At 28.9% G+C, this 12,906-nt stretch overlaps 1 protein-coding gene across 3 annotated transcripts in view; it reads right to left on the minus strand.

Annotated features, from left to right (window-relative positions):
• Window positions 1–12,906, minus strand: part of LOC107455989 (regulator of G protein signaling 2) — a 177,294-nt gene that overhangs the window by 98,418 nt on the left and 65,970 nt on the right. For all 3 annotated transcript variants that reach the window (XM_016073744.4, XM_016073743.4, XM_016073742.4), the window contains exon 2: window positions 11,123–11,752. In XM_016073744.4, the coding sequence (XP_015929230.2) occupies window positions 11,123–11,752 (630 nt within the window). The remainder of the gene's footprint in view (window positions 1–11,122; window positions 11,753–12,906) is intronic.

Here is a 12,906-nt window from a genome sequence, read left to right on the forward strand (position 1 = left end):
TAAATAAAACTGAAAAACATACACAGACACAATTTATTAAGCCAAAACAAAACCAATTTTTTTTCATATTTGTTGCATTTCGCAGTGGCTTTATGTTGAATAAAATATGTTTTCAGAAGTTTATCCCATCCAAATAAAGGTTAATTTATTCAGTATTATTTAGCATAATTCTATTGCGCGGGGTCAACTCCTGATAGGCATATATTCCATCTGAAGTTGGATTGGAAAATTTTTTCTAGTAGTAGTGAAAAGAAACAGAAAATTTGAAACAAATAAAATTGTATTAAACAGTTCACCGGATCGGATAAATATGAACATTAGTCAATTTGACTACTTATCTAACTGTTTAAATAATTTTTTTCTGATGATGACCAAAATTCTTTTCATTCAAATTTACTTAAACAATAATACAATATTTTAGCTACCTCTAGGAAAAATATTTTCTGAAGCAGCGGAAATTCCGCATTTGCTAAAGGGCATGCCTGGAAGTCAAAAATTATCCTAAACAACAATTTCAAACCCTTTCTGTAGGCCGTAAAAACCTATTCCCACAGTACCTCTAAGAGTTTTTTTTTGTACCAGTCTTATATACATTAGTACCTATTAAAAACACCAATTAACATCTACCACTATTTCCGTCAATAATAATTAACAATTTTTATGGTTTTCATACATGTATAAATGTCTTTTCTAGATAAAGCAAGTTTTCTTTGTGCAAAAATTATTTTTTTATTTCAATTTGCACCTACTGACAAAATAAATTAGTTTTAATTCTTGAAAATAAGTAGTAACGGCTCCAATATCGATACTTATTTCGAAGGGCTAAAAAAATTGCCAAACTATTATTAATGCCAGTGAGGTTTTATTAAATGTGGTACTAAATACCACCGATATTGCTGTCTTAATATTACGATGATGAGGGTCTTTTATACCATTATAGATGCCTAATATTGGTACTATGATGATAAGTTTTTTACCGTACACCAAAATGGGTAAGTAAATAAAGTTTAGTAGTTTAATGTTTCTAAATTGTGAGATACGTGAAAAATTTATTATACAAGTTCCCACAAGTTATTCATAATTCCCTTCGTCTGTAAACGCCATTTTTATTTACTACAACTGGCTTCAGTGGTACATGTTACTGCCATCTACCGGCAACTGCTTAAATTAAAACTTGAATAATTTCGGAATAATATATATGGTCTTTATTGCCATATTTGTCTTCGTTTTTTTACTATAACGCTTCATAACCCCGGAGGGAATTATGAATAACCCTGTATTATGACTAAATTCACCTCATATTCTCAGAATTATAAAGTTTCCATATTTAAAATAAAGGACCTTAGACTATAACAAAATTGAAAATTAATTTTGTTATGCGCGAATTTGGTAATAGTGTATTAAAAGTTCAGACGTTACGTAAATTTAAAAAAAAATACTCTCTGCTTAAATGCACAGAGAAAAAAAAGTAAGGTCAAAACTACAAAAATATGGTAAAATTTATCGTGTTTCTGGCTCTTTGGGAACACTAACAAGCTCGGTGATTTTTTCCGAAGTGTTTCGTAATGATAGATTTTGGGGAAATTAACAATAAAATATGGTTTTATAGTACCTGATAAAATTTGGCAATTTATCATGGTATATAGAGCATTCTGTAGAGATTTCATTCGTAGAGAAAATTTTTTAATCGGTTCAATTTACATTTCAACTTTATATTTTTAACAAAATTTGTGATAATAAAGGCTAAAATTTTGAGAGCCAGAATTTCCGGTAAACCATAACCATATGAACGGAAGAATTAGCACATGAATGATTTCAATATCGTATATTTTGGTTTTATTTACAGAATCAGTTTTTTTGATTTTCTTTTAATCTCATTACTATACGAAACAGTAATTTTATCAGAATTTTTTTCTAAGGGCTGGAGTTCATGTTCATGTGTTACAAAGGTGGTTAGAACTGAATCTATTGAGTAAAAAAGACTAGAAAATGAAATACAAAAATTGAAACCAAAACATAATTGTTTTCAAAATACTTAAAAAAGAATATTTGATTGGCTATGTTTAGGGTTAAATGAATTCAATTAAAATGGATTAAGAAAGGCAAGTTTTTAAATATAAGATAATCAGTAGATTAGATTTTGCTATTAAGTAATTAAAAAAATATTATTTTCAAATTTGGAATTATAATGCTAGAAAGTTTTAGATTAATATTCAAAAAAATGTTTCTTAAAAAAATATGACACAGTAGAAATTAATTTATCGAAAGATGTATATCCAAAAATTAAAATTTTCGGCAGTTAACTTCTTCAAAACTAAATAATTGCTTTAAGAATGTCTTAAAATACAAAACAATTGGGGTTGAAAACCTCATAGTTGGTAGAAAACAATGGATTCTTCCTATTTTATACAAGCCTTATTTTGAAAAGGTACAAAAATTGTTAAAAGCCATTACTGAGATTTAATATTAGTCAATTTAAATACCTATGAATGAAAGGAATCCCATTGTAAAATTTTTATAGCATTAATAACGTAAAGAAATCTTTGAAAATAATGACGTAAGAGATATACGAGCTATTATTATAAAAATACATAAAAAATTATACGGTTAGTAGCAAATGACTATATTTTTCCTTATAATTTTATTCCTTTTGCCAAGTAATATTTATTTAAAATAAACTTTTCCTGCTTCTTTGTGAATGAAATAATGCAAAGGTCATATTTACGTTGCATATGGAAGTTTTTATAAAGAGAAACAATAAATAAGCGAATAATTATTAATGATATTTATTTTTCAACTTGAGCTACCATCAACATCAACAATTAATGTGTTTGGTGCTAAATACAATCACATTTTAAAGATGAAAAAATTAGATCGCAAATCTTTCATTTTTCACAAAATAGTGGCTTTTCTTCATGATGAGGTATCGTGGAGTTTTTCGAATTAGCATAGAGGGCCTTAGCAAAAGATAGGGAAGATACACCGAAGAGCCATTACATTATGACCATCCTGCTAATAACATGTAGGACCACCTTTAGCCCTCAAAACTGCTAGCACACGCAGTGGCATTGATTCCACAAGGTGCTGATAGGTAGTCTGAGGTATCTGGTACCAAGCGCTCACCAACTGGTCCTGCAATTCCCTCACATTGCGAGGGTGTAGCGTGGCAGCCCGAATTCGGTTTTCCAAGTAGGACCACAAATGCTCTATTGGATTAGGGTCAGGTTAATTTGGGGGCCAAGACATAACTTGAAAGTCACTGGAATGTTCCTCGAACCAATCCATGACGATTCGACCCTTATGACATGGTGCATTATCCTGCTGGTAAACACCATTTCCCGCAGGAAACACTGTTGCCATGAATGGGTGAACCTGGTCTGCAACTATATTCAAGTAGCTTACAGACGTCAGAGATTGTTCTATGAGGATTATGGGTCCTAATGTGCCCCATGAAAACATTGTTTCTGGGCGAGAAACCATGAAAACCTGGGCGAACCCATTGTTACAGATGGAGGGTGGTCATAATGTAATGGCTCTTCGGTGTATATCCTAACGCACAAGAATAACTGTGAGAAACTCACCACATTTATGAGAAACGCATATTATGAGCTAAGAAGTATTATTTCATGTGACAGCTTAGCCTACAAAAAAGAACTTTATGATTTACAAAACCGTGGCTTTTCTCCATAATGAAGTTTTGTGGAATTTTTAGAATTAGTATAGAGAGCGTTGGCAAAAGATAGGAAAAATAAAACCTAACACGCAGGAATAACTGTTAAAAACTCAGAACATTTGTAAGAAAAGCATATTATTCCCAAAAAAGTGTTATTTCATGTGACGGCAGAGCTTACGAATAGGAGGCTTATTATGGTTCACAAATCGTTGCTTTTCTTCATAATGAGTTTTTGTGGAATTTTCAGAATTAGCTTAGTCTTAAGATATAGGCAAAATTTAGCCTCACTCAATTAAATAACAGTTAAAAACTTACATCATACTTAAAAACAGCATGTCTTGCACTAAATTTTTTTTTATTTCACGTGACTGCAGAACAGATGAAACTGAGCCTCAATGTTGAATATTGAATTTATCTTTGAAATATTAATGCTTTTGATTTACAACTTACTGATAAAAGGCTGATTTAAGAAAATATTTTATGAAATGATTGATGCAATGAAAATCTTAGGCGATGATTTACAATCTAATTTAAAAGGCTGGTTTAATTAAATGTTTCATTATAAAAAAATTAATTTTTTTTTTTATCCCAGTCTTTTTTTCCCCACGAAAACTAATAAGTTCAATATTTTGATAATGAATAATTTTAATAAATGAGGTCAATTTCTGTTCATTAAAATAATTCGAGCTGGCGTGCGAGAGAATATTCGATTCTTTAGCTTTTGAACAAAAAGTCATTTATCTCCATTAGGTTCTTATACACTCATTAGTCTTGGAGCGGGAACTTTCAGGCTAATAATCCTAATTAAATAAAATAAAACTTAATTAAGATTACAAACATGATGAAAAAAGTTAATTAGAAATGAAGGGATTTTTTTTCGTGGACATAATGTTTTTTTAAAAGATTAGGAGAGAAGCTAATTTTACATCGTTGTTAGTGTTGAGACGCTTAAATTTCGGAAAAAGAATTTGATAATGCGCAAGTAGTAATATAGAATTATGAGCTCTACTATTTATAAACAAATGAATATAAGTTTTTAGTGTCAACGAAATATAAATACACATTAACGCCTTACATGCTTAGGTAGGGTATGCATTTTTTTATTAATTATGTATTTGAAAATTATTTAAAATTACACTTTTATTGATATATTCAATGCAATAAGTTATTTTATAGGCTGAAGTAAACATGAGTTAAAGATTTTATAAAATTAATTCATACGGCTGTAAGTAATTTAGCATCACCAAAGACAATTCGGTAACAAAATATACCAAATCAAGAGGAAAACTCTAAAAGGCTTTAATTTTTCACATGAAAAATTTTACGCAAAATGGAAAAATACATAATAGAAAGATTTGGGCAGTATTATGTTAAGCAATATTTTCAAATTATTCAAAAGAATGTTTCTAGCGAATTTAGCCTAAGAATTTTCATGTATTTAGGCAATATGGTATTTTCGTGCCTTGTGCTGCCATCTAAAAGAAATTCAGCAAATTTGTAGAGTATCTACATGGTAATAATACTCAGGAAAAGGAGAAAAATGGTATTTGTTGTAAAACTGGAAATTGTTTGTAAAAATATAATCTTAGGAAAATATGTGGTTTATCATTTTTCTGCACCAAACCCTGCTTATTTTTTTATGTAATTTTTTTGATAAAAAAAAATTATAGCTGAAATGGCGATTTTTAAAAAAGAGTTTAATATTTTTTTCATTATTTAAACTAATTGCCCTTTTTAAATCTATATTATTTATCTTAATAATATATTATTTATAGTTTATATATCTTATCACTATATAACACCTAATCATTTAATGTATTTTTCGATTACTAGAATTTACATGTTATTATTTTATATTAACTTTATTTCACAGTCTACGTTGAATTTTTCCATAGTTTATATTAACGGTTTCCCAAAAGAGGGATGTTGGGATTGGGCACAGAGATGAAAACATGAAATTAAGCCACACAAATTCGGAGTGTGTGTCCAGTAATTTATTTAGGAATTTCGTACAAGAACTGGTTGAAAGATTTTTCTTTAACTTTAACTTTACGCAATATAATCATATTATGCAATGATAAAGAATTATATATTAAATATAATCCATAAATAGAGCTTATATCTAACTCGCAATCATTTAAAGCCTTTCCCAGACAGAAGGTAATAATATTGATCTAATAACCTCAGAAAATGAGATGATGTGTCTTTAATAGCTTGGGAAATTGATCAGTTACTGGACAATATATTTAAATATTAAGACCTAGTAATATTTAAATATATTGTCCAGAAAGATATAAAAACCCTCTTCCTAAGGTCAATCCTCTCTTCTCTACCTATCCACCAGCATGTAATGTTTTCATTTTTGGGCCGCCGGCCCTTACTTTAATAAAATTCAATTATTACTTCATATGATCCTGTATATCTTTCAATAAGCACCGACCACGCTACGAATATATATATATATATATATATATATATATATATATATATATATATATATATATATATATATATATATATATATATATATATATATATATATATATATATATATATAATCTCCTCTTAACAGTCACTTTAAGCTGTGGTTCCATATCTGACACTATTTATAGTTTATAAACATCTAGTTAAAGGCACCTGCATGCCTAACTTTGTTCTTCTCAGTTAGAAATAAATGTCGGCGACACATTTAAGTCGATTTTACTCATTATTGTCTTAATAATTAACAAGTAACTCTAGTTAGTTTTTGATTTCCTTTTAGTTAAAGAAATAGATATTTACAGTTATTATTTTGTATTTTTTAGTCATCGATAAATAAATATATCGTTAAATCCATACTTGTGAAAATTGTTTTTAAAAAGAAGCGAATAATCTAGATTCGTGTAACGAAGTTAGTATAATAACATGCATATTCTGTTTGTGGTTATATCTAAAGATTTAATATTTGTTCATTAATTTTATCGAGAATGGAAGCTGATTTCTGTCTACTTGGCAACGATACATATAGACGGAAATGTGGCACCTATTATAGACAAATGTTAATAATAACACATGCGTTAATATTCACAGGCGAATTAAACTAAGAACATAAATATTTACTTTTGCGGCAAACAGCCAGGTAAATATCCTTCTGTGATTTATAATTTCAAACCATGTTTGCATAGAGTGATAGTAAAGATACTGAATGGTTAGGATATTTCTGTTATGGATTTATTTCCTTATATAACTGATTATGGAATAGTTAGGAATTCAGATCACCTATACTCGTTTACAATAAATCGGGTATAATTAAAATGTCGAATTTGTAACTTCTTATTTTTTTCTGATGAAACTTTAGAAACCAAATTAAAACTCATTATTAAATAAAAACTCATTAAACTAAATTAAAACTAAATTAAAACTCATTAACTAAAGTAAAACTCATTATGAAAAATGGAAGCAAATAAAATTAATGCGAAATTTATGATTCACGATTTAACATATAATACAGAGTTATAATATAGCGTTATAACATATAATATAGAATTCTAGTAGACCCATGATGGTTCAGTGGTTAAGGCAGGAAATTCTTATCGTGATGGACTGGGTTGGATCCCTAGTGGCTCTTTGAACTTCAGACCCAGCTTCAAAGCGATGGGTACCAGCTCGTTAGGAAGTAAAGGCGGCGTGTGAGCAATCCTGAATATATTGCAACCATAATGCCGTTTATCATGAAATTGTGGAAAATTAAACTTTCATAAGCCCCATTGCTCACAACAGGCAGTTGCGGGAATGCTTTTCTTTCTAAAATTTATATAGAATGTTCGTAATGAACACCCTTAATATATATTTTTAGAATTCCAGATGGATTATGGATTCAAATACCTTTGCCATCGGGCTAACCTTAAAATATGTTCCATGTAATGCAAATGCGTTTTTACTAAATTGATTAATTATAAATTTTTTTATTAATACTATAATTTAAATATTTATCAGCAGCTATTTTTTATTTATATTATTAAATAACGAATTATTAGTTATTAGCAAATTATGTTGTTAATTATAATTAAATAATATAATTAATTATTATTAAATTAGTTAATTAATTAATTATTATTTATTAATAAACTAAGTACAATTGTGAGCAAAGTTTTAGGGGTGGGAGCGGAAACTAAATGTTAAGAGGGATTAAATCCGATTACTTAATTAAGAAATTGTTAGAATTTGTACCTTTGCCATTGGGCTAACCATGAAATATGTTCCATGTAATGCAAATGCGCTTTTACTAAATTGATTAATTATAACAATTTTCATTAATACTATAATTTAAATATTTATTAGCAGCTATTTTTTATTTATATTATTAAATGAATTATTAGTTATTAGCAAATTATGTTGCTAATTATAATTAAATAACATAATTAATTATTATTAAATTAACTAATAAGTTAATTATCATTAAATTAACTAATTAATTAATTATTATTAAATTAACTAATTAATTAATTATTATTAAATTAACTAATTAATTAATTATTATTAAATTAACTAATTAATTAATTATTATTAAATTAACTAATTAATTAATTATTATTTATTAATAAACAAAGTACAATTGTGAGCAAAGTTTTAGGGGTGGGAGCGGAAACTAAATGTTAAAAGGGATTAAATCCGATTACTTAATTAAGAAATTGTTAGAAGTTTGTACCTTTGCCATTGGGCTAACCATGAAATATGTTCCATGTAATGCAAATGCGCTTTTACTAAATTGATTAATTATAACAATTTTCATTAATACTATAATTTAAATATTTATTAGCAGCTATCTTTTATTTATATTATTAAATGAATTATTAGTTATTAGCAAATTATGTTGTTAATTATAATTAAATAACATATTAATTATTATTAAATTAACTAATTAGTTAATTATTATTAAATTAACTAATTAATTAATTATTATTAAATTAACTAATTAATTAATTATTATTCATTAATAAACAAAGTACAATTGTGAGCAAAGTTTTAGGGGTGGGAGAGGAAACTGAATGTTAAAAGGGATTAAAACCGATTACTTAATTAAGAAATTGTTAGAAGTTTGTACCTTTGTAATTGGGCTAACCATGAAATATGTTCCATGTAATGCAAATGCGCTTTTACTAAATTGATGAATTATAACAATTTTCATTAATACTATAATTTAAATATTTATTAGCAGCTATTTTTGATTTATATTATTAAATGAATTATTAGCTATTAGCAAATTATGTTGTTAATTATAATTAAATAACATAATTAATTATTATTAAATTAACTAATTAATTAATTATTATTTATTAATAAACTAAGTACAATTGTGAGCAAAAATTTAGGGGTGGGAACGGAAACTAAATGTTAAAAGGGATTAAATCCGATTACTTAATTAAGAAACTGTCAGAAGTTGATTTGAAAATTACTTTCAAGCTAAAGGAAAATGTTTAGCTTCCGGAAAAAGTTTCATAAACTCTCTTTAAAATGCCAAATGTCAAGAATTACATTGAAAGAGAATGAAAATATGTAATAGATTTCGGATTTGAAAACTCATCATATATTTGAAAAAGAAAAAATTAAATCTTTTACGCAAAGTATTTGTGATAAAACTAATTTTTGTTTTTACTGGTTAAAATTAATAATAATTGAATGAAAAATATCTCCCCAGAATATTGTCATGGAATACTTGGCAATGTAACATTAAATATGAATACTACTTTTGTATAAGAATTAGCTATGTAACAAATACTAACAAAGCACCTCATTTAGAACAAGAGGTATACAGACATTAAAACTGATAGCCTGGCTTAATACAGGAAATGGAACATTCGAATGTAGGATTGATGGAATGGTATATTTTAATGGTTGAAAGGCATTGAAGTCAGCGGGGAAGTTAGATGGAGAAGGTTACAATTCTCGCGCCAATTATGTCAGACAAGTCTCTGTATCACAGGATGTTGTGGCTGTATTGAGCTGGAAGCCACTCGGAGGCAATCATTCAATTGTCTCTGAGTATCATACAAAATATAAAAAGACTATTATTAACTCGTAAGTAAATACGGTCGAAAAACTCAGTTGTAGTAACAACATATTAATTTGTTTGCAACGAGATATGCATCACATGATATTAATTGTTACACTATATTCTTGTTTGATTTGTTTGTTTATTCATTCAGTTGTTTAATTCAATGATTCATTCAATTGTCACAGGCAGGCAAATAATGCTGATACAGGCTGTTATTAATTTGAAGGAAAGTTACCATGACGGAAACTAATATAACAATTTAACAATTAACTGGAGTAGAAAGAAAAGAAAACCCACTTTAATTGTGTGGTTTGAAAGAAATTGAAGTTACTTAACATTAGAGTTGGTTGAAAATTAAACTTCATCAAATTGTACAGTTTGATAAAAATTAAAACTTTTTAAATTGTTCTGCTTCACGAAAAATTTAAACTGCACAGTTAAGGCAATAAAGATGGTAAAAAACTCAAGGATTAAATAATATTTTCATTCAATATATGCAGATTATTATATCACTTGATAGATTAAGTCTTAGAACAGGGACATGCAAACTACGGCCCGCGGGCCAACTGTGGCCGCCGGAAGGTTTTATCCCACCCGCTGATAGAATTTTAACTTGCCAATCCGTGGCGAATATAAACAATATACATCTATTTTTTTGTCTACTTTGTTTAATGCTAATTTTGCTCTTTCTTTTTTAACAAAGTACTGATGACCTTTTTACTTTCTTTATTTTTGGTATACAAAACATAAATTGATGGAAATAGCTGGCACAGACAGCTTCAATTAGTAAAATGTTGAAAGCAGAAGTTTTTTATAGAATAGCCATCTGAAGCAGTTGTTTCTAAGTATGCCAAAGTTTGAGTTTTACAAATCCTTACCAAAAGCTAGTTCCCAAATTTAATATTTCTTGCCCAGAAAATCAGTGCTATGTTTGCTTTATCTTATATATGTAAAGAAGTGTTTTCAACTAGGAATCTTAGAAAGAAGCATTTCAGAGGTAGACTAACCAACAAACATTTAGCCTCGTTCCTTAAAATAAGTACATCTCACTTGGAACCTCACTATATGGAGCTTTTAAAAATGAAATCACAATTTTATTCATATCATTAAGTATTTAAATTAAAACTTGCATATCTTTTTAGTACTTAGCCCACCAAATGTTTTCTCTCTCGATTTTTTGCCCTTGACCAAAGAAGTTTGACCATCCCTATCTTAGAACGTGAGATTTAGATTTAGTCTTAGAACGTCTGAGTTAAGATTGAGTCATAGTCTAAAGTTATTCAGGGTGGTAAGTTTGCATATATTTCTGCATTCTACATTAAAGCAGTCATGCATTAAATTTATAGGTACAAAAATTTCCTATTTGTTTTAAGGTTATAATAGCAATGAAAAAATAATTAAAAAAAAAAACTTACTGTTTTGTTTTTTGAATAGTGCGACTGGCTTGAAACATCTTTTGGACCACCAGCACTATGAGTCCTTCTTAGCAATTTACTCAATTTACTGGTTTTGATGGGTGTTCCACCATGTGATCCAGAATTACTTGGACCTTTGTCACTACTCGATGAATCTTTTCTAGATTTCCTTGGCTTGGAAAGAGATAACTCTAGTCCATGATCCAAAGCATCTAGAAGATCCGTCGTTGCAGTCAGTGTCAAATCTTCCGAGTTTATTCGATTCCCTCTATTTTCTGGGGTGGAGTGAGGGGTGCACTTAGTCGTGGTGATCACAGGGGTGTTTCTGTCTTCCACCTTGCTGTTGAATTCGAATGTATTCCCCCCACTGCCAAAGGACGGAGTGTTTCCAGTGCTGCTGGATGCCCAAGATGGACTGCTCTCGGATGCTACTATCTCCATCATCTCTCCGATTTGAGAAATATCTGGGATGTTGTTTTTGCCATGTTTGGACTTGTCGCTGGTTATCAGGGACGGTTGCGAGATGAGTCCAAGACTGACGCTTGATTCGCTCTGCTCCCTCATGAATTTTTCCATCTCGCTCACCGTCCATTTTGGATTGTTGTTTTCCGTTTCTTCTGCAAGAACTCCCTGAAAATAAGAGAAAATGTTAAGATTAAAAATAATAAATCTTCATTAGTTGCTTTTAAAATAAGACACATAATAAGAAGTATCAAATTAAACAGTTCGTTGCAATTTTTTAGTTAATTTATACCATTCAAATGATTATAACTTTTTTCAGTAATAAAATTACTGATTGCCGGTATTTTTCGAATTCTATGGAAGATCATTAATGTCCAACACGTGATTGGAGAAGCCTCTTGCCTGTTTCCATTTCTATGTAAATGTTTTCCTCAACTTTTGTTTTTTCAACTTTTTTTCTCCAGTTTTTGTTGATTTTTGATGCCCTTTACCAAATCGCATTCTCCATTAACCAAAAAAGAAATGAGAAAAATCTGACAACAATTGGTTTTAAGCACTAGTTCCACAGATAACAATAATATTATAGATATTAATTCAGTTTTCATAAATATTCCGTAACGTTTATCGGACACTTTCAAAAAATGCCAAAGGCTATTTGGATGTAGTACGCTGTCGGAAAATTCAGTTCAAAACAGAACTGATTGTTGAATAATTTGTGGTACTTTGAATTAAAATAACTCTTTCAAAAGATGCTAAATAATACCTCTGCTTACACACTCTCGGAATAGTCGGTACTTCGTTTTTGGTACCTTGAACTGTTCCCAAAATGCCAAACAAAACTCCTTGATAGTGCACTCTTGAAATAACCAGTTTAACGTTGAAATTTTTTTTGGTACTTTGAATCCTTTCAAAAAGTACCAAATAAGTTCCTTAGAAGAAAACTCTTAGAAACATTGGTTAAATGTTTAACTATAATTTTTACACTTGATCCATAATGTAGCGAAAGCTTAATGCATTATTAAAGTGTTCTGTTGAATCATTTGTTTTTTAAATCTTAATTGTGTTTCTATTTCAGTTGAACCATAGTGACTTATAAATAAGTTTATTAAGCACGGATATATGGTTCAACTTATGGCACGATATTAAGGTTGCAGAAAATTTGATGATCTGTGTAGTCCACTTAATTACCATCGGTGTAGTCCACCATCGAAGGTACATTTAACATTACGGCATTTATCGTATAAATAAATTTTGTTCCATTGAGTGTATCAAATACAACGTAATATAAAAATAGATATTTTATTCATATTTGAATGTAAACA

This window comes from Parasteatoda tepidariorum, chromosome 10, assembly GCF_982258835.1.
Source record: "Parasteatoda tepidariorum strain Cologne lab strain chromosome 10, Ptep-v5.0, whole genome shotgun sequence".
Classification (NCBI taxonomy): Eukaryota; Metazoa; Arthropoda; class Arachnida; order Araneae; family Theridiidae; genus Parasteatoda; species Parasteatoda tepidariorum.